Source organism: Oncorhynchus mykiss, chromosome 20, assembly GCF_013265735.2.
Source record: "Oncorhynchus mykiss isolate Arlee chromosome 20, USDA_OmykA_1.1, whole genome shotgun sequence".
NCBI lineage: Eukaryota > Metazoa > Chordata > Actinopteri > Salmoniformes > Salmonidae > Oncorhynchus > Oncorhynchus mykiss.
This window is the reverse complement of record NC_048584.1, coordinates 14,340,795-14,361,921: the sequence shown is the minus strand read 5'-3', so window position 1 is coordinate 14,361,921 and position 21,127 is coordinate 14,340,795. Positions and strand designations below refer to the sequence as shown.

General features: G+C 43.8%; 1 protein-coding gene across 1 annotated transcript in view; it reads right to left on the bottom strand.

The window, feature by feature from the left end:
- LOC110499019 (serine protease HTRA1B) overlaps positions 1-10,004 on the bottom strand; it is a 30,782-nt gene extending 20,778 nt beyond the window's left edge. Inside the window, exon 1 of the mRNA XM_021575829.2 lies at positions 9,319-10,004. Within this exon, the coding sequence (XP_021431504.2) occupies positions 9,319-9,775 (457 nt within the window). The 5' untranslated portion in view covers positions 9,776-10,004. The remainder of the gene's footprint in view (positions 1-9,318) is intronic.
- Between the last annotated feature and the right edge of the window lie 11,123 nt (positions 10,005-21,127).

Below are 21,127 nucleotides of genomic sequence, written 5' to 3'. Positions count from 1 at the left end.
AGAAGGGCCTTGGTCAGGGAGGTGACCAAGAACCCAATGGTCACTCTGACAGAGCTCTAGAGTTCCTATGTGGAGATGGGAGAATCTTCCAGAAGGACAACCATCTCTGCAGGACTCCACCAATCAGGCCAATATGGTAGAGTGGCCCGACAGAAACCATTCTTCAGTAAAAGGAACAGGACAGCCTGCTTGGAGTTTGCCAAAAGGCACCTAAAGGACTCTCAGACCATGAGAAACAAGATTCTCTGGTCTGATGAAACCAGGATTGAACACATTGGCCTGAATGCCAAGCGTCACATCTGCAGGAAACCTGGCATCACCCCTACTGTGAAGCATGGTGGTGGCAGCATCATGCTGTGGGGATGTTTTTCAGTGGCAGGGACTGGGAGACTAGCCAGGATCAAGGGAAAGATGAACGGAGCAAAGTAGAGAGAGATCTGTGATGAAAAGCTTGCTCCAGAGCGCCCAGGACCTCAGACATGAGCGATCAGACATGGACTTTCAAACAGGACAACGACCCTAAGCACAAAGACAACTCAGGAATGGCTTCGGGACAAGTCTCCGAATGTCCTTGAGTGTTCCAGCCAGAGCCTGGACTTGAACACGATCGAACATCTCTGGAGAGACTTGAAAATAGCTGTGCAGCGACGCTCCCCATCCAACCAGACAGAGCTTGAGAGGATCTGCAGAGAAGAATGTGAGAAACTCCCCAAATACAGGTGTGCCAACTTTGTAGCGTCATACCCAAGAAGTCTCGAGACTGTAATCGCTGACAAAGGTGCTTCAACAAAGTACTGAGTGTTACGTTCCCCAGTTTATGTGTTTGTAGTTTGTGTATTTGCATGTGTTTTATTTCAGGAAATGGCTTCCTGAAATCCCTCAAACAGCTGATTGGTCGACTCCAGGGCTAATTGGAGAGCTGACCCCGCCTCCTCGTCAAGACACAGCTGTCTCCAGTTACACATTCAATCTGAAGCTATATAAAAGCCCGTGTTCTGTTCAGGAGAGAGAGATTTTTGCTAGAGAGATTTGTTAGAGATTTTGGAGGTAGGGATTACTGAGAGAGATTTGCTGGGAGGTCATTGCAGAGCGATTGATTGTGATAGAGAGATTTTGCTAGAGGTTGATTTCGCTGGGAGTTCATTGCTGAGAGTTGGTATGTTCTGTGAGTTTGTTGCTCAGGTAGAGCTTATTTGATGTCCTTTGTTTCTTAGTTTGTTTGTGAAATTGTTTAATATTCTGTTTCATTTGTTCCCGGGGGGAAAGGGGAAGGCACCTTGGGAGTGTTTAGGCAAGAGGCCCGCGGGCATACATATACCCGTAGTATATTCACTGTCTAGGCACACTAGGTAAGACCTGGGCGGACCACCCCCTGTATTTTGGTTAGGGCACCAGGTGGTGCTAAATTAGGTAAGTAGTAGGTAGGCAGGTAAGATAGGAGAGGGGGGGCTTTGAGATTTACTTTCTTTGCTTTGGTTCCGTCCAGCCCCTTTTCCCCATATTACCGTGTAAAGGAATAAAGTCCTTGTAAACGGTACCACATTCTGCCTGTTGTCATCCTTACTCGCACCTACAGTCCATACCTTTCACTTCACAGAGAGTTTAGTTGTAGCAGGGTGTTGCGTTCCTCTTCATAGAGGCGTGCGTAACACTGAGTAAAGGGTCTGAAATTTGACATTTCAGTTTTACATTTTTTTTATACATTTGCAAGAAATTCTAAAAACCTGTTTTTGCTTTGTCACTATGGGGTATTGTGTGTAAATTGATGAGGAAAAAACACTATTTTTAGAATAAGGCTGTAATGTAAGACAATGTGGAAAAAGTCAAGACATATGAATACTTTCTGAATATATATGTGTATATATAGAGAGAGCACCAGTCAAAAGTTTGGACACCTGCTCATTCAAGGGTTTTTATTTTAACTATTTTCTACATTGTAGAATAATAATGAATACATCTAAACTATGAAATAACACATATGGAATCAAGTAGTAACCAAAAAAGTGTTAAACAAATCAAAACATATTTTATATTCTACATTTTTTAAAGTAGCCACCCTTTTCCTTGATGCAGCTTTGCACACTCTTGGCATTCTCTCAGCCAGTCAACTGGAAGTCACCTGGAATGCATTTCAATTAACAGGTGTGCCTTGTTAAAAGTTCATTTGTGGAATTTATTTCCTTCTTAATGCATTTTAGTCAATCAGTTGCGTTGTGACAAGGTAGGAGTGGTATACAGAAGACAACCCTATTTGGTAAAAGACCAAGTCCATATTATGGCAAGAACAGCTTAAATAAGCAATGAGAAAAGACAGTCCATCATGAATTTAAGACATGAAGGTCAGTTAATCTGGAAAATTTCAAAAAAAATCTTTGAGTTCAGTCACAAAAACCATCAAGCGCTATGATGTAAATGGATCTTATGAGGACCGCCACAGGAAAGGAAGACCCAGAGTTACCTCGGCTGCAGAGGATAAATTCATTAGAGTTAGCTGCACCTCAGATTTCAGCGCAAATATATGCTTCACAGAGGTCAATTAACAGACACATGTCAACATCAACTGTTCAGAGGAGACTGCGTGAATCAGGCCTTCATGGTCAAATTGCTGCAAAGAAACCATCACTAAAGGACACCAATAAGAAGAAGAGACTTGCTTGGGCCAAGAAACATGAGCAATGGACACACCGGTGGAAATCTGTTGTTTGGTCTAATGAGTCTATGAGATGCAGAGTAGGTGAACGGAGGATCTCTGCATGTGTGGTTCCCACCATGAAGCATGGAGGAGGAGGTGTGATGGTGAGGGGGTGCTTTGCTGGTGACAGTGTCTGTGATTTATTTAGAATTCAAAGTTTGGGTTGAGTTGGACCACAGCGTGAAGGAAAATCAGCCAAGTGCTCAGCATATGTGGGAACTCCTTCAAGACTGTTGGAAAATAATTCAAAGTAAAGCTGGTTGAGAGAATGCCAAGCGTGTGCAGAGCTGCATCAAGGCAAAAGGTGGCTACTTTAAAGAATCTGGAATATAAAATATATTTTGATTTGTTTAACACTTTTTTGGTTACTACATGATTCCATGTGTTATTTCATAGTTTTGATGTCTTCACTATTATTCTACAATGAAAAACCCTTGAATGAGTGGTGTGTCCAAACCTTTGACTGGTACTGTCGAAACAGTTGTAGTCGGAAGTTTTACACACACCTTCGCCAAATACATTTATACTCAGTTTCTCCATTCCTGACATTTAATCAAAGTAAAAATTCCCTGTCTTAGTTCAGTTAGGATCAACACTTTATTATAAGAATGTGAAATTATTTCTTTCAGCTTTTATTTCTTTCATCACATTCCCAGTGGGTCAGAAGTTTACATACACTCAATTAGTATTTGGTGGCATTGCCTTTAAATTTTTTAACTTGGGTCAAACGTTTCAGGTAGCCTTCCACAAGCTTCCCACAATAAGTTGGGGGAATTTTTGCCCATTCCTCCAGAGAGAGCTGGTGTAACTGGGTCAGGTTTGTAGGCCTCCTTGCTCGCACACGCTTTTTCAGTTCTGCCCACAAATGTTCTATTGGACTGAGGTCAGGGCTTTGTGATGGCCGCTTCAATAGCTTGCCTTTGTTGCCCTTAAGCCATGTCTTGAGATGTTGCTTCAATATATCCACATAATTTCCTACCTCATGATGCCATCTATTTTGTGAAGTACACCAGTCCATCCTGCAGCAAAGCACCCCCACAACATGATGCTGCCACCCCCGTGCTTCACGGTTGGGATGGTGTTCTTCGGCTTGCAAGCCTCCCCCTTTTTCCTCCAAACATAACGAAGGTCATTATGGCCAAACAGTTTCACCAGACCAGAGGACATTTCTCCAAATGTACGATCTTTGTCCCCATGTGCAGTTGCAAACTGTAGTCAGACTTTTTTATGGCGGTTTTGGAGCAGTAGCTTCCTCCTTGCTGAGCGGCCTTTCAGGTTATGTCGATATAGGACTCGTTTTACTGTGGATATAGATACTTTTGTACCTGTTTCCTCCAGCATCTTCCCAAGGTCCTTTGCTGTTGTTCTAGGATTGATTTGCACTTTTCGCACCAATGTACGTTAATCTCTAGAAGACAGAAATGTCTCCTTCCTGAGCGGTATGACGGCTGCGTGGTCCCATGGTGTTTATACTTGCATACAATTGTTTGTACAGATGAACGTGGTACCTTCAGGCGTTTGGAAATTGCTCCCAAGGATGAACCAGACTTTTGGAGGTCTACAATTGTTTTTCTGAAGTCTTGGCTGATTTCTTTTGATTTTCTCAAGATGTCAAGCAAAGAGGCACTGAGTTTGAAGGTAGGCCTTGAAATACATTCACAGGTACACCTCCAATTGACTCAAATGATGTCAAACCCTGACATCATTTTCTGGAATTTTTCAAGCTGTTTGAAGCCACAGTCAATTTAGTGTAAACTTCTGACCCACTGGAATTGTGATACAGTGAATTATAAGTGAAATAATCTGTCTGGAAACAATTGTTGAAAAATTACTTGTGTCATGCACAAAATAGATGTCCTAACCGACTTGCCAAAACTATAATTTGTTAACAAGAAATTTGTGGAGTGGTTGAAAAACTAGTTTTAGTGACTCTAACCGAAGTGTATGTAAACTTCCAACTTCAACTGTATATCCAATATTGTATACTCTACAATATGTAAGAGATAATCAGAGGCTATGCGTTCTCTGGAAAATAATGAATTAAGTGGGAGGTGTGTTCCACGACGCGCTAGTGGAGTGGAACTGACCTTCCACGGAGTTGCATTATTTTCAAGAGAACACACAGAGCCCCGCTAGAAATGTGTTCAACATCCACTAAAGTAGGTAGCAAGTTTACTAGATAGCTACAGTACCATGGCAGTAATGCCATGGTAACCAAACAAACAGACTTGATATTTTAGCTAACCAAACCATCAGTCCTGGCTTGCCATTGTGAAAATCGAATTCAGCCAATTATGATTTTAATTCAGCATCTTTAAAGTAGCTCAAAGATAGAATATGTAAGAATGAACTATAGCCATTGAATTATACCATGCAAATATATTGTGCGTTATCGGGAAATAATGCACGCTCTATAATGCCTTTCAAGCCAACAAGTATTCAGCAATGCCATGGTATAAACTTTTATAAACAACCGTTAAGAGCACATTTGGCCTCCGATCATCACTATACTGTATAAACAACTCTATTGATAACATCCACAAGGGTAGTGTGAGGGACAGAATCCAGATCAACCTGAAATAGGGAAATTGGAAGATCCGCTTTGAGGCTCGATATTGTACAGCATGGTCCGTCTTCTGATCTCCTCACCGAGCTTATAAAACTCAGGAAGTGACTCAAATCTGAACTTGTATAACCGAAACACTTTATTTTAACTTGCGCAACTTTGGTTAGGGAACAGATGCAGTGCGTGCAAAAACATCTGCAATTACCCCTTTTCCTTTGGTTATTCATCTCTTCCACTTAGATCTGTGTCGGTCCAGTTAACGAATATCTCTAGGCCTATACTCCATTTCCTCTTTCTAATAAATAGCACCTTTCCAACCCACCTCGCAAACTGATGAAAGAGTTATTTTAAAACCCCTATTTGGTGTGGTTTGGTCTCACACAACCTATGATAGGCTAAACATAATGCACTGCAGATGGGCTGAACTGAGCTCCCCCATTCACCCCCAACCACAACAACAGGGACAGTCACACGGACACCTGCGCTCTTAGAAAAAAAGGGTTACAAAAGGGTTCTTCGGGCTGTAACCATTGGAGAATCCTTTTTTGGTTCCAAGTAGAAGCCTTTTGGATTCTATGTAGAACCCTCTGTGGAAAGGGTCCTACAAGGAACCCAAAACGGTTCTACCTGGAACCAAAAAGGTTCTACATGGAACCAAAAAGGGTTCTCTTATGGGGACAGCCAAAGATCTCTTTCAGGTTTTAAATATCACTAGATAGTGCCAGACACAGGGCTGGATGGTGGGTAGACATTCTCCTTGCTCTGCACTGTGGTGTATTAGCTTCTGGCTACATGGTGTCGATCCAACAGGTCCTAACAGCTCCATTAATATTATCTCAGTCCAAGGAGTTTCACAGACCTAAAAAAAATCCCTCGACCCGACCTGCAGATCGAGACATGCACTCTGGCATGCCATGTAAAACGGCCTTTAATCAAATCACATGAAAATACCTCCGATTTGATAAAAGATCAAAGAATATGCTGTAAATGGAGGACTTTCTTAATCACTAACAGTCACACCATCTCTTTGGTGCACTGAATGCCTACAGCATGATTGAACAGAGACACACAGGCAGGTTGGGAAATAGATACACAGAAGTAGTATTGTGGCATGTTATTTTGACATCAGTTAGCTAAACCTAATGGAATTATTATCCAAGATAAACATATTTTCTGGATGATATGCGAGAGGAATCAGAAAACTCTTGACACACACGCAAAAACACACACACACACACAAACAAATTTTAATTGTATCACGTAGAGAGAGAAAATAATATATCCCACTATCCTTACAGATGTGGGTTTCTCTCCCTAGCAGGTCTCTTGAATATAGGGCATGGCCAGTCTATTCTTGCCCACTGAAGTGCCCATCAGTTATACTGTATGACACTGACACTTGGCTTGGCTGGCTGTCTGGCCTCATGTGTCCCTCTCATATCACACTCTCTGAGTGAAGTGAGAACATAGAAAGACAGAGGCTGGCAGGAAGTGTAATTGCAATGACCTAATACTGCAGATATCGTCTAAGACAACTGTGTGGAATAAATCTACCTCAACAAGTTATTTTTCCTTTCCAACTGTTTGCATGGTTGAGGGATTTCTTGCAGAATCTGTGAGTCTATTGAAATACTACCACGTTTCGCAAAAGATCAAAACCTCTGCTGGGCTAACTTTGTGCCCTTGTCCTTGAAACAATGCTTGTCAATCAATCAATAACCCATCCATCTCTGCCCATTCATGTGACCTGCGTGTCCATGCCCCGCACATGGGCATTCTTGTCAAGCATCCACTGTTATTCCCATGGAGCTCTTGACATCAGTGGTTCATATGTTTTTCCATGCGGAAGCCGCCCCTCTCCTCCCTCTACCGAACGCACTGGGTAGCAGGCTGCATTTCAGTCTGGACCCTCGGACTACCTTCAGATCAACCTTCAGCTCTTCAGAGTCTGGGCGATGGTCTTTCACTGTCAGATGGTCTGTCACAGCGATCTCCATCGTGTCAATCAAACAGAGGACAGAGCATCATCAAGAGAAATAAATAAAGAGGTATTAACAAAGTATTAGTTGCCTTAGCTACCAATTAAATAAATAAATAAATAAAATAAAAAATAAAACAAATGAAACCAATTTGATTTGAACCAACTAAATCTGTTGTGTACAAAACATGTTATGGTAGGAGATTTTATTCACATTTCTTTCCATTCAAAAGGTATTAAGTCACCAGCCCAGTGAATGTTCTACCTACAGTGTTTCGTTGATCTTGTATCCATGTCTGCCAGTCACACGTACTGTATATGCGAAACGAGTCACCTCATGAAGAAATGGGTTGACAAAACATGGCTCTATGACTGTAGAATTTGACCTAGATCTGGATCCATCTGGTAGAAGTTATACAATCTACTGACTCCATGAGGACCAGATGCTATGACATCACAGGTGGAAGCGGCTTGTGACTCAGAGACCTTCCAGATCTTTGGCTTGGCTGAAACTCCTGGAGACCTCACTCAGCTCTGAGCGGTCCTGTGCTCGGTAATTGAGTGAAACAGCTATTTTTGGGGTGGTGAGGTAAACTCATATCAAGGTAAACCAGTCCTCTGACCTGAAGGGGGAAACAGAGTCCCAGAATCTGGGACAGAGTTTTGTGTTCAAAAGTTAGGAGAGGGAGGAGAAGGAGGAGGAAGAGGTTGAAAAGAAGGGGGAGGAGGAGGAGGGAGTGAAGAGAGCAGGAGTTGGATACTCAAATGTTCAGACAGGAGCTAAACTGAGCTGAGATTTCACCTTCCTGTGCTCTGTAGTCTGTCTAATCTGATAGGGCTCAAGTAACAGAGAGGCTCCACTGTAGCAGAAAACGAACTGCTGTCACGCCCTGGCCATAGAGAGGCTTTTATTCTCTATTTTGGTTAGGCCAGGGTGTGACTAGGGTGGGCATTCTATGTTCCTTTTTCTATGTTTTTGTATTTCTTTGTTTTTGGCCGGGTATGGTTCTCAATCAGGGACAGCTGTCTATCGTTGTCTCTGATTGAGAACCATACTGAGGTAGCTCTTTCCCACTGTTAGTTGTGGGTGGTAATTTTCTGTTTAGGGTGTTTTGCACCTGACGGAGCTGTTTCGGTTGTTCCTTTGTTGTTTTGATTATTCAGTGTTTAGTTAAATAAAAATGACGAACACGTACCACGCTCCACCTTGGTCCTCACCTTCTTCTAATGAATGCTGTTACAACTGCCACAAAATTATCTAGGTGTGAATGGTGTGTTCACAGCTGTGTGTGTGTGTGTGTGTGTGTGTGTTTTCGATATATATATACACCTCAAGGCCAAGCATCACAACTATACACATCGGCAGAAAGCCAGAATTTATTTACACTGCATACGCCAAGTTCCCAAGAAAGTCTGATTTCAACAGGTATACCCTGTATTAATATAATAAAATGTGACTTTGGAATGAAAGACCTCTGGCATAAGATGCACTAAACTGAAGTACTGAAGTGCTGAGAGCTGATGTTTGCAGCCAGCTTTGTGCCAACTCAGATCAAACTGTCTGCATGTGGAGCCTTACAAGTCACTTAATTAGTCAAAACAGCCATGAAGGCACACCACTGAAATGTCAATCCAACTGCATTAAAATGTATTATTAACTAACAACTTGAGATATTTTTTAGACGTGATCTCATTAACATCACTTATCTCCTTGTGAAAAACATTTAAAGACACTAAAGCTCTGTCTACTGGTAGGCTGACTGGTAGGCTGACTGGTAGGCTACGGTTAAATTTGGGTATGATTGTGATACATTCTGACAACCAAAATGCTCTACACTACAGTAAAACAGTTCCCTTTGAACCTTCATATTTACAGTCATTTCATTTCTTTGCAACATATTATTTAGGGAGCATAATTTACCGCAGACCAATTCACTGGATAATATCATCTCCATTTGGTTTAGGCCTACACCTTCTACACATTATGGTTTTACGCACAACATCGTGCATGCTTGCTGATGGGTCTACCATAACATAGAGTGATTTTGATACATTATGTTGAATTCCAACATGGACACATACCTTTGCCACAGGTTCCTCTCTGTATGAAGATGACCGGTGGCTGCTGAAGTTTCAGAGCCCGGTTACTCAATCTCTTCAGTTCGCAGATGTTTCGATAGGACACCCCGTCACTGCCGCACACCGGGTCCGCACCTTTGCAGACGCATACACCGTTTTTGCCCCGACGCCTTACTGTGGCGGACACCCCAATTCCGTCCGATATCGAGCAGTCCATGCCCTCTCCGCACTCCGGGTCCCCTAGTCTCCCCGTGCCGCCGCATACCTCACCTTCTCCGTGCGCACAAACCGGACAGCAGTCGCATTGGTCAAGGATGTCGCCGGCCATACAGTCCGCAGGGATCGGGGGACATAGAAATTTGTCACATTTATCTGGACAGCCGATGACATATCGCTTGGCTCTTGACTCGCAAACTAAAGGAGCAAGAAGTAAAGTTGCGCAGAAGACGGACCAAAACATTGTTAAATATTAAAGTATCTAAAAATGTACAAAGTTGCCACAAAACTACTCTTTAAACTTTACGACTTTCTACAAAAAAATATGTTTGATCTGCATAAATAAACGTAACATACATTTGCAAATAAATGTCAGACGCTTTTCACTAAATTGAGCTGTGTTGGTCTGCTGCTCTCAGTCAACAAAGATGCTCTAACTCCCTCTGTGAGGCTGCTATGTGAGCTTCCAGAGTTTATAAAGGCAACTGGCACGTTGTGGCAATATAAACAAGACAGGCGATTGGTGGACCCTTCTGATGTGCAGAGGGTGCAGTATGCATGCCTCCTCCACCCACCCCCTTACAAACACAATGTCAGAGTGTCACTGAGTTCATTTCAAACTGCTTATACTGTTCTATGAGCAAAGAAAATATGTCAACACACTTTTGCTCTTGTAGTAGCATAAGCTTACCCTTCAATTTCCACGGTGTATAATTGAGTTGGCCTACTATAGATTCAATTACTGCACTGGCCAAGGCCTAATTATTGTTGTGCTGCAAGTAAAAGACGCCAGAAGCAACTGCATGCCTGTCGATCATTGACTTTTCCATTGCCAGACTATCAATGTTAAACAAACTGGTTACGTACAACAAAAGCCACCATATGCTTGGTGTAGCGTTAACAAAATGCATAAAATCCTCTGAAGTTGAATTTACAGCAGGAAAAAGTGATGAAATTAATTGAATGCAAAGGTTATCATAGTTCAGTTTAAACGTTCAGGGTTTCAGCCCTTTGTGTTTTGGGGTTGATGGTCTGGGTAGGGGCCAGGCATCCCGCCCGTGTTATCTCCCCTCTCAGATTGGAGTGGGTCAGGATTAAGTCAGAGGTTTCTGCATGCTACAGAGGCGTAAATCACATTATTCCGAGAGCCCTAAGGTCTACGTCAGTATTCCGGAATGCTCATCCATTCCATGGTCATTCTACAGGAACTCAAAAGCAAATGTAATCACTTCCATGTGCTGTTTGGAACGGGATTGATCGAATGCCCCTAAACTCATACCGCATTTTAAACGACAGATGCTTTGCAACAGTCATTTCCACGAGCGCTGTGAAACCAACTGTGTTTGTATGTGTTGCTGTTACCTCCCTCATTTCCATAGAGACCCATAGCGTTTGAGTAGACCCGAGGGAGGCCTTTAGTATGACCTAAGGACTGACTACAAGGCAACTGGAACAGCAAGAGCGCTCTCTGTTTGTCTAAGTGTCGACAGCTACAGCGAGTGTAACACAAATTCACAGGCAGTTACGCTGGTCGAAACAGTGCACTCTCCCTTTCTATCATATCCACTGGGAGTGAGAGCATTGGGAGTGTTTGGGAGTTGTGTTGATCACTTGTCGGATTTGACAGATTGTGACAGGAAATGGTGACGTATGATCATAACCAGCTTCTCTAGGATGCCACTACAGAAAACCACGAACATCAACCCTAGATCAGTAGGGCATCAACAATTGTCAGAGTTGACGGAATCAAAATGTAATGCAGTACATGTACTGTATTACAGTGCCTTCACAAAGTATTCACACCCCTTTACTTTTTCCACATTTAGATGTGTTACCAAGTGGGGTTAACATTTACTTAATTGTTCTTTTTTGTTGTTGCCATCTACACAACATACTCTGTCATTTCAAAGTGGAAGAACATTTCGATTTGTTTTTACAATTAATGGAAACTGAAACACAAATATATTTTGATGAGATAAATATTGAACCCCCTGAGTCAATACATGTTAGAATCACCTTTGTCAGCGATTACAGCTGGGAGTATTTCTTGGTAAGTCTCTAAGAGCTTTGCAAACATGAATTGTACAATCATTTGCCCATTATTCTTTAACAAATTCTCCAAGCTCTGTCAAGTTGGTTGTTGGTAATTACTAGATAGCCATGTTCAAGTATTGCCATAGATTTTCAGGACAATTTAAGTCAAAACTGTAACTAGGCCACTCAGGAACGTTCAATGTCGTCTTAGTAAGGAACTCCAGTGCATTATTGGCCTTGTGTTTTAGGTTATTGTCCTGCTGAAATGTGGGTTTGTCTCTCAGTGTTAGCTAGAAAGCAGACTGAACCAGGTTTTCCTTTAGGACTTCGCCTGTGCTTAGTTATATTCCTTTTCTTTTTATTTAAAAAACCCTCCCTAGTCTTTGTCATTTAGTTTAGTATTGTGGAGTAACTACAATGTTGTTGATCCATCCCCAGTTTTCTCCTATCACAGCCATTTAACTCTGTAACGGGTTTAAAATCACCATTGACCTCATGGCAAAATCCCTAAGCGGTTTCCTTCCTCTTAGTCAACTGAGTTAGGAAGGATGCCCATGTCTTTGTTGTGACTGGGTGTAATTGATACACCATCCAAAGTGTAATTAATAACTTCACCGTTGCGAAAAGGGATATTCAATATCTGCTTAAAAAAAAAATATGTCTACGAATTGATGCCCTTCTTTGTGAGGCATTGGAAAACCTCCCTTGTCTTTGTGGTTGAATCTGTGCTTGAAAGTCACTGCTCGATTGATGGACCTTACAGAAAGTGTGGGGTACAGAGGTGCGGTAGTCATTCAAAAACCGTGCGGTACTGAGGTGCAACATGCACTGACTCAAAAACAAGATCCCACAAAAAAACAGTGGGAAAATGGCTGCCTAAATATGATCCCCAATCAGAGACAACGATAAACAGCTGCCTCTGATTGGAAACCATACCAGGCCAACATAGACATAAAACAAACTAGATAACCCACCCTAGTCACAACCTGACCTAACCAACATAGACAATAAAAGGCTCACTATGGTCAGGGCGTGACAGTACCCCCCCCCCCCCCCCCCCCCCCCCCCCGTAAAGGTGCGGAATCCGGCCGCAAAACCAGACTCTATAGGGGAGGGTCCGGGTGGGCATCTAGCGTCGGTGGCGGCTCCGATGCGGGACTTTGCCCCCGCCCAGACCATGGGTCCGGGTAGAACACTGGGCCTCGGCGCAGAGGAGGGCCCCGGCCATGGAGCTGGGTTGAACGCTGCACCCGGACTGGGCGCCAAAGAAGGCTCCGGCCATGGATCTGAGTTGGCCGCCATGCCTGGACGGGGCATCGGCGCAGAGGAAGGCTCCGGCCATGGAGCTGGACTGGGAACCATGCCTGGACTGGGCACTGGTGCAGAGGAAGACTCCTGCCATGGAGCAGGAATGGACGCCGTGCCTGGACTGGGCACTGGCGCCGGACTGGGGAGGCGCACTGGAGGCCTGATACGTAGAGCCGGCACAAATGGTCCCGGACAGATGGCACACTCCGCACGGCGAGTGCGGGGAGCTGGCACAGAAGGTACTGGGCTGTGGATGCGCACTGGAGACCTGGTGCGTAGAACCAGCACAAACTGTACCGGAATGGTGACACACACTTCAGGGCAAGTGCGTGGAGGAGACACAGGACGTACCGGACTGGGGAGGCCAGATGCGTGAAACTGGTGCAGATGACACCGGACTGGTGTCCCGCTCCTCAACACGCCCGCTCTGCAGCACTCTCATCGCCACCACCTCTCTCCGGAATCTTTCGTCGAGTTCCTCCTTCGACTCCCTGACGGTCTCTGGCGTATTCCTTGGCTTCGCCGACCACCCCGTGTGCCTCCCCCCACTCAAAAATGTATAGGGCTGTCTTTTGGGCTTTCTCCCTGGCCGCGAACCCCCGGCGTCGTCGCTGTCCTCCCTTCTCTCCTGTCGTCTGTTCCCACAGCAGGCTTTCGTGTCTTGCCAAGACTTCCTCCCATGTCCAGGATATTCTCTCCTCGATCTCCTCCCAAGTCCAGGATGCCATCTCCTCCTGGGCACGCTGCTTGGTCTTGTTGTGGTGGGATCTTCTGTCACGTTCGTGTGTAGAGACGGACCAAGGTGCAGCGTGAATGGAGTTCCACATCTTTATTATGTGAAACTTAAAACAAGCTACCTGATGCTAAGTGTACTTAATGTTTTGTCATGCGATCGATAAACTTACACAAACGCTTGGATTGCTTTCGCTGTAAAGCATAATTTCAAAATCTGACACGGCAGGTGGATTAACAAAACTGTGTTTTGCAATATTGCACTTGTGATTTCATGAATATAAATATTTTTAGCAATATTATGTGAATGTGGCGCTATGCTATTCAGTGGTTGTTGATGACAATTATCCCGCTAAAGGGATGGGTAGCGTCAATAAGTTTTTAATAGTCATAGTGTTATTATATGGTGCGAGTTACTTGTGCCATTAATATTTAAAAAAAATGTGATCTAAGAAAATTGTCTGAATTAACTGTCTGATTTATTATCATATCTAAATCTGAATGTTAATTTTGGGTGATTTTAATCTGGATTGGTTGATGCCAGTTTCAGCTGAAATATACTCTATTTGTACTGAGCTAAATATAACTAATCTGATAACTAAACCTACTCGCTCCAACTGTAAAGTTACAGACGTGCAAATATCATACCCCCAAGACATGCAATTTTGGGGGGGTATGATATTTGTGCGTCTAACTTTCTCACTCATCATTATTCACGATTCATTCAGGACTATCCGTAATCATAGTAGTATCAACATTAATGTAGAAGTGTTTAGAAACATATTATATTCTTATTTACAGTAAACGTGACTCCAAAATGACACAATACATTATTTTACTATTCCTTTCTATTCGGCACAAAATAATCTGAAACTCAACCAAAACAAACAACAAATGCATCCAACAAGTTTGTAGAGTCACAAGCTTGATGTAATCATTGTGTGCTAGGAATATGAGACCAAATATTAAACTTTTGACTACTTTAATACAAGCTCTGTCAGATGTTGGATGAGATTCAAGTCCAGGCTCTGGCTGGGTCACTCAAGGACATTCAGAGACTTGTCCCAAGCCACTCCTGCGTTGTCTTGGCTGTGTCCTTAGGGTTGTTGTCCTGTTTGAAGGTGAACCTTCAATTCAGTCTGAGGTGCTGAGCACTCTGGAGCAGGTTTTCATCAAGGATCTCTCTGTACTTTGCTCCATTCATCTTTCCCTCGATCCTGACTAGTCTCCCAGTCCCTGCCACTGAAAAACATCCCCACAGCATGATGCTGCCACCACTATGCTTCACCGTAAGGATGGTGCCAGGTTTCCTCCAGACGTGATGCTTGGAATTCAGGCCAAAGAGTTTCATCTTGGTTTCATCAGACCAGAGAATCTTTTGGCAACTCTAAGCAAGCTGTCATGTGCATTTTACTGAAGAGTGGCTTCCATCTGGCCACTCTACCATAAAGGCCTGATTGGTGGAGTGCTGCAGAGATGGTTGTCCTTCTGGAAGGTTCTCCCATCTCCACAGAGGAACTCTGGAGCTCTGTCAGAGTGACCATCAGGTTCTTGGTCACCTCCCTGACCAAGGCCCTTCTCCCCCAATTGCTAATTTTTGCCGGGTGGTTTTAAATGTTTTCCATTTAAGAATGATGGAGGTCATTGTTTTCTTGGGGACCACAAATATTTATTTTTTTTCAAATCAAATCAAATTTTATTTGTCACATACACATGGTTAGCAGATGTTAATGCGAGTGTAGTGAAATGCTTGTGCTTCTAGTTCCGACAATGCAGTAATAACCAACAAGTAATCTAACTAACAATTCCAAAACTACTGTCTTATACACAGTGTAAGGGGATAAAGAATATGTACATAAGGATATATGAATGAGTGATGGTACAGAGCAGCATAGGCAGGATACAGTAGATGGTATCGAGTACAGTATATACATATGAGATGAGTATGTAAACAAAGTGGCATAGTTAAAGTGGCTAGTGATACATGTATTACATAAGGATGCAGTCGATGATATAGAGTACAGTATATACGCATGCATATGAGATGAATAATGTAGGGTAAGTAACATTATATAAGGTAGCATTGTTTAAAGTGGCTAGTGATATATTTACATCATTTCCCATCAATTCCCATTATTAAAGTGGCTGGAGTTGAGTCAGTGTCAGTGTCAGTGTGTTGGCAGCAGCCACTCAATGTTAGTAGTGGCTGTTTAACAGTCTGATGGCCTTGAGATAGAAGCTGTTTTTCAGTCTCTCGGTCCCAGCTTTGATGAACAGGGGTGAACAGGCAGTGGCTCGGGTGGTTGATGTCCTTGATGATCTTTATGGCCTTCCTGTAACATCGGGTGGTGTAGGTGTCCTGGAGGGCAGGTAGTTTGCCCCCGGTGAGGCGTTGTGCAGACCTCACTACCCTCTGGAGAGCCTTACGGTTGTGGGCGGAGCAGTTGCCGTACCAGGCGGTGATACAGCCCGCCAGGATGCTCTCGATTGTGCATCTGTAGAAGTTTGTGAGTGCTTTTGGTGACAAACCAAATTTCTTCAGCCTCCTGAGGTTGAAGAGGCGCTGCTGGGCCTTCTTCACGATGCTGTCTGTGTGAGTGGACCAATTCAGTTTGTCTGTGATGTGTATGCCGAGGAACTTAAAACTTGCTACCCTGTAGGCCGTCTCGTCGTTGTTGGTAATCAAGCCTACCACTGTTGTGTCGTCCGCAAACTTGATGATTGAGTTGGAAGCGTGCGTGGCCACGCAGTCGTGGGTGAACAGGGAGTACAGGAGAGGGCTCAGAACGCACCCTTGTGGGGCCCCAGTGTTGAGGATCAGCGGGTGGAGATGTTGTTGCCTACCCTCACCACCTGGGGGCGGCCCGTCAGGAAGTCCAGTACCCAGTTGCACAGGGCGGGGTCGAGACCCAGGGTCTCGAGCTTGATGACGAGCTTGGAGGGTACTATGGTGTTGAATGCCGAGCTGTAGTCGATGAACAGCATTCTCACATAGGTATTCCTCTTGTCCAGATGGGTTAGGGCAGTGTGCAGTGTGGTTGAGATTGCATCGTCTGTGGACCTATTTGGGCGGTAAGCAAATTGGAGTGGGTCTAGGGTGTCGGGTAGGGTGGAGGTGATATGGTCCTTGATATGGTCCTAGTCTCTCAAAGCACTTCATGATGACGGAAGTGAGTGCTACGGGGCGGTAGTCGTTTAGCTCAGTTACCTTAGCTTTCTTGGGAACAAGAACAATGGTGGCCCTCTTGAAGCATGTGGGAACAGCAGACTGGTATAGGGATTGATTGAATATGTCCGTAAACACACCGGCCAGCTGGTCTGCGCATGCTCTGAGGGCGCGGCTGGGGATGCCGTCTGGGCCTGCAGCCTTGCGAGGGTTAACACGTTTAAATGTCTTACTCACCTCGGCTGCAGTGAAGGAGAGTCCGCATGTTTTCATTGCAGGCCGTGTCAGTGGCACTGTATTGTCCTCAAAGCGGGCAAAAAAGTTATTCAGTCTGCCTGAGAGCAGGACATCCTGGTCCGTGACTGGGCTGGATTTCTTCTTGTAGTCCGTGATTGACTGTAGACCCTGCCACATGCCTCTTGTGTCTGAGCCGTTGAATTGAGATTCTACTTTGTCTCTGTACTGACGCTTAGCTTGTTTGATAGCCTTGTGGAGGGAATAGTTACACTGTTTGTATTCGGTCATGTTTCCAGTCACCTTGCCCTGATTAAAAGCAGTGGTTTGTGCTTTCAGTTTCGCCCGAATGCTGCCATCAATCCACGGTTTCTGGTTAGGGAATGTTTTAATCGTTGCTATGGGAACGACATCTTCAACGCACGTTCTAATGAAGTCGCACACCGAATCAGCGTATTCGTCAATATTGTTATCTGACGCAATACGAAACATGTCCCAATCCACGTGATGGAAGAAGTCTTGGAGTGTGGAGTCAGCTTGGTCGGACCAGCGTTGGACAGACCTCAGCGTGGGAGCCTCTTGTTTTAGTTTCTGTCTGTAGGCAGGGATCAACAAAATGGAGTCGTGGTCAGCTTTTCCGAAAGGAGGGCGGGGCAGGGCCTTATATGCGTCGCGGAAGTTAGAGTAACAATGATCCAAGGTTTTTCCAGCCCTGGTTGCGCAATCGATATGCTGATAAAATTTAGGGAGTCTTGTTTTCAGATTAGCTTTGTTAAAATCCCCAGCTACAATGAATGCAGCCTCCGGATAAATGGATTCCAGTTTGCAGAGAGTCAAATAAAGTTCGTTCAGAGCCATCGATGTGTCTGCTTGGGGGGGGATATATACGGCTGTGATTATAATCGAAGAGAATTCTCTTGGTAGATAATGCGGTCTACATTTGATTGTGAGGAATTCTAAATCAGGTGAACAGAAGGATTTGAGTTCCTGTATGTTTCTTTCATCACACCATGTCTCGTTAGCCATAAGGCATACGCCCCCGCCCCTCTTCTTACCAGAAAGATGTTTGTGTCTGTCGGCGCGATGCGTGGAGAAACCCGCTGGCTGCACCGCCTCCGATAGCGTCTCTCCAGTGAGCCATGTTTCCGTGAAGCAAAGAACGTTACAGTCTCTGATGTCCCTCTGGAATGCTACCCTTGCTCGGATTTCATCAACCTTGTTGTCAAGAGACTGGACATTGGTGAGAAGAATGCTAGGGAGTGGTGCACGATGTGCCCGTCTCCGGAGTTTGACCAGAAGACCGCCTCGTTTCCCTCTTTTTCGGAGTCGTTCTTTTGGGTCGCTGCATGGGATCCATTCCGTTGTCCTGGGTGAAAGGCAGAACACAGGATCCGCGTCGCGAAAAACATATTCTTGGTCGTACTGATGGTGAGTTGACGCTGATCTTATATTCAGTAGTTCTTCTCGACTGTATGTAATGAAACCTAAGATGACCTGGGGTACTAATGTAAGAAATAACACGTATAATCTCTGTCGGTGCCGGAAGTCCTGCAGAAATTGTTTTGTACCCTTCCCCAGATTTGTGCCTCAACACAATCCTGTCTCGGAGCTCTACAGACAATACCTCCAACCTCATGGCTTGGTTTTTGATCTGACATGCACTGTCAACTGAGGGACCTTATATAGACAGGTGTGTACCTTTCCAAATCATGCCACATCCATCGAATTTACCACAGGTGGACTCCAATCAAGTTGTAGAAACATCTCAAGGATGATCAATGGAAATAGGATGCACCTGAGCTCAATTTAGAGTCTTTCGGGTCTGAATAATTATGTAAATAAGGTGTTTCTGTTTTTTTACTGTTAAAATTGTATAAAAAACTGATTTTTCCTTTGTCATTATCAGATATTGTTTGTAGATTGATGAGAATTTTGTTCATTTAATCGAGTTAAGAGTAAAAGGCTGTAACATAACAAAATGTGGAAAAAGGGAAGGGGTCTGAATACTTTCCGAATGCACTGTATCTTGCCCTTCCAAAGGTTTAGAATCCCTGGCCAACTCTCAGGTAATCATTTTTAAACTTCTCATTCTATTCTAAATGTGCACCAGTCTGGTTTAGACCTGGATATAGCACCGTTTTAGCTGCTACACTTGTTTTAGATGTGTTAAATTGCATAGATCATTAAAAACATTGTGCTGTCTTATTTATAGGCCTTTCCAAGGCCTTCGACATTGTTGACCATAACATTCTTATTCAAAGGCTGACTGAAATAGGCCTGGATCAGGCTCTAACTCTCTCTTTCTCTCTCTCGGAGGACCTGAGCCCTAGGACCATGCCTCAGGACTATCTGACATGATGACTCCTTGCTGTCCCCAGTCCACCTGGCCGTGCTGCTTCAGTTTCAACTGTTCTGCCTGTGATTTGAGAATGATCTGTCAGATAGGACACAATGCGTGATTTCTGATGGTGTCAAGTCTAGTTTCCTGGATATTACAAAAGGCGTACCGCAGGGGTCGGTATTGGGACCTGTTCTCTTGACTGTTTATATAAATAGTTATCTTGTAATAGTCATCTGTGTGCAGATGACACTTATGTATGCCATTGCCCCAACTGTTGACCAGGTTAGAGCTGCAATCTGACTTTGTTGCCTGACAGAAAGCCCTGTGTGGTTTAAAATGTTTACTTAATGCGGGCAAGTCTAAATATACAGAATGCTGTTCTCTAATTCTCAACAACAACAAAAATCAGATGGACTACATATTTATTAATTGGATGGTTCTTCCATCGACCGGGTTCCCCCCTATAAATATCTGGGCACTTGGATCGACAAAGATGTAATGTAACAAAACATATGGATGAGCTAGTTAAAAAGCTAAGATTTAAAGCGGGCTTCTTTTTAAGAAATAGATATTGCCTCATCAAATCAAATCAAATGTATTTATATAGCCCTTCGGACATCAGCTGATATCTCAAAGTGCTGTACAGAAACCCAGCCTAAAACCCTAAACAGCAAGCAATGCAGGTGTAGAAACACGGTGGCTAGGAAAAACTCCCTAGAAAGGCCAAAACCTAGGAAGAAACCTAGAGAGGAACCAGGCTATGTGTGGTGGCCAGTCCTCTTCTGGCTGTGCCGGGTGGAGATTATAACAGAACATGGCCAAGATGTTCAAATGTTCATAAATGACCAGCATGGTCAAATAATAATAATCACAGGCAGAACGGTTGAAACTGGAGCAGCAGCACGGCCAGGTGGACTGGGGACAGCAAGGAGTCATCATGTCAGGTAGTCCTGAGGCATGGTCCTAGGGCTCAGGTCCTCCAAGAGAGAGAAAGAAAGAGAGAAAGAGAGAATTAGAGAGAGCATACTTAAATTCACACAGGACACCGGATAAGACAGGAGAAGTACTCCAGATATAACAAACTGACCCTATCCCCCCGACACATAAACTACTGCAGCATAAATACTGGAGGCTGAGACAGGAGGAAGCAGATTGAACAGTCAACCATCCTGACAGTTTTTGACTATGGTGACACCGTTTAACAGATTGCAGCTACTCTTAAACCTTTGGATGTTGTCTACTACAGCATCCTTCAATTTATCACAGGCGACAGGTTTAATACTCACCACCGCATCCTGTATCAAAAGGTTGGCTGGTCCTCATTAAAGTCCCGTAGATCACCTCATTATTCCCTTTCTGTTTGGAAATCTCTACTGCACCAGCTTCAGACTTCCCTAACCTCCCTGTTCTAAATATAAAAAAACATGAGATACCAAACCCGTTCACAAGGTTGGTTAACTCTTGAGGTTCCTCGGGTCGCAACCGAACTAGGTGAATCCGCTTTTTAAGTTTTAATGCACATTTTGATTTAGAAATTGTGTATGCAAGGCTCCCTTGTGAAAGAGACCCTGGTCTCAATGGTGACTCATTGCTTAAATAAATCGAGAACAAAATTCCTAGTATTGCAAACAAAAAGAATAATATTGAAATAAAAACATAAACCTTAAAGTATTCATAGCAAGGCAAAATAATGCAAGGAAATAATTTAGAAATGCACATAACAAATTATTTGGAAATGGATGTGCGATTAAATCAAACGCCTCCCTCTTTCCTACAATTGT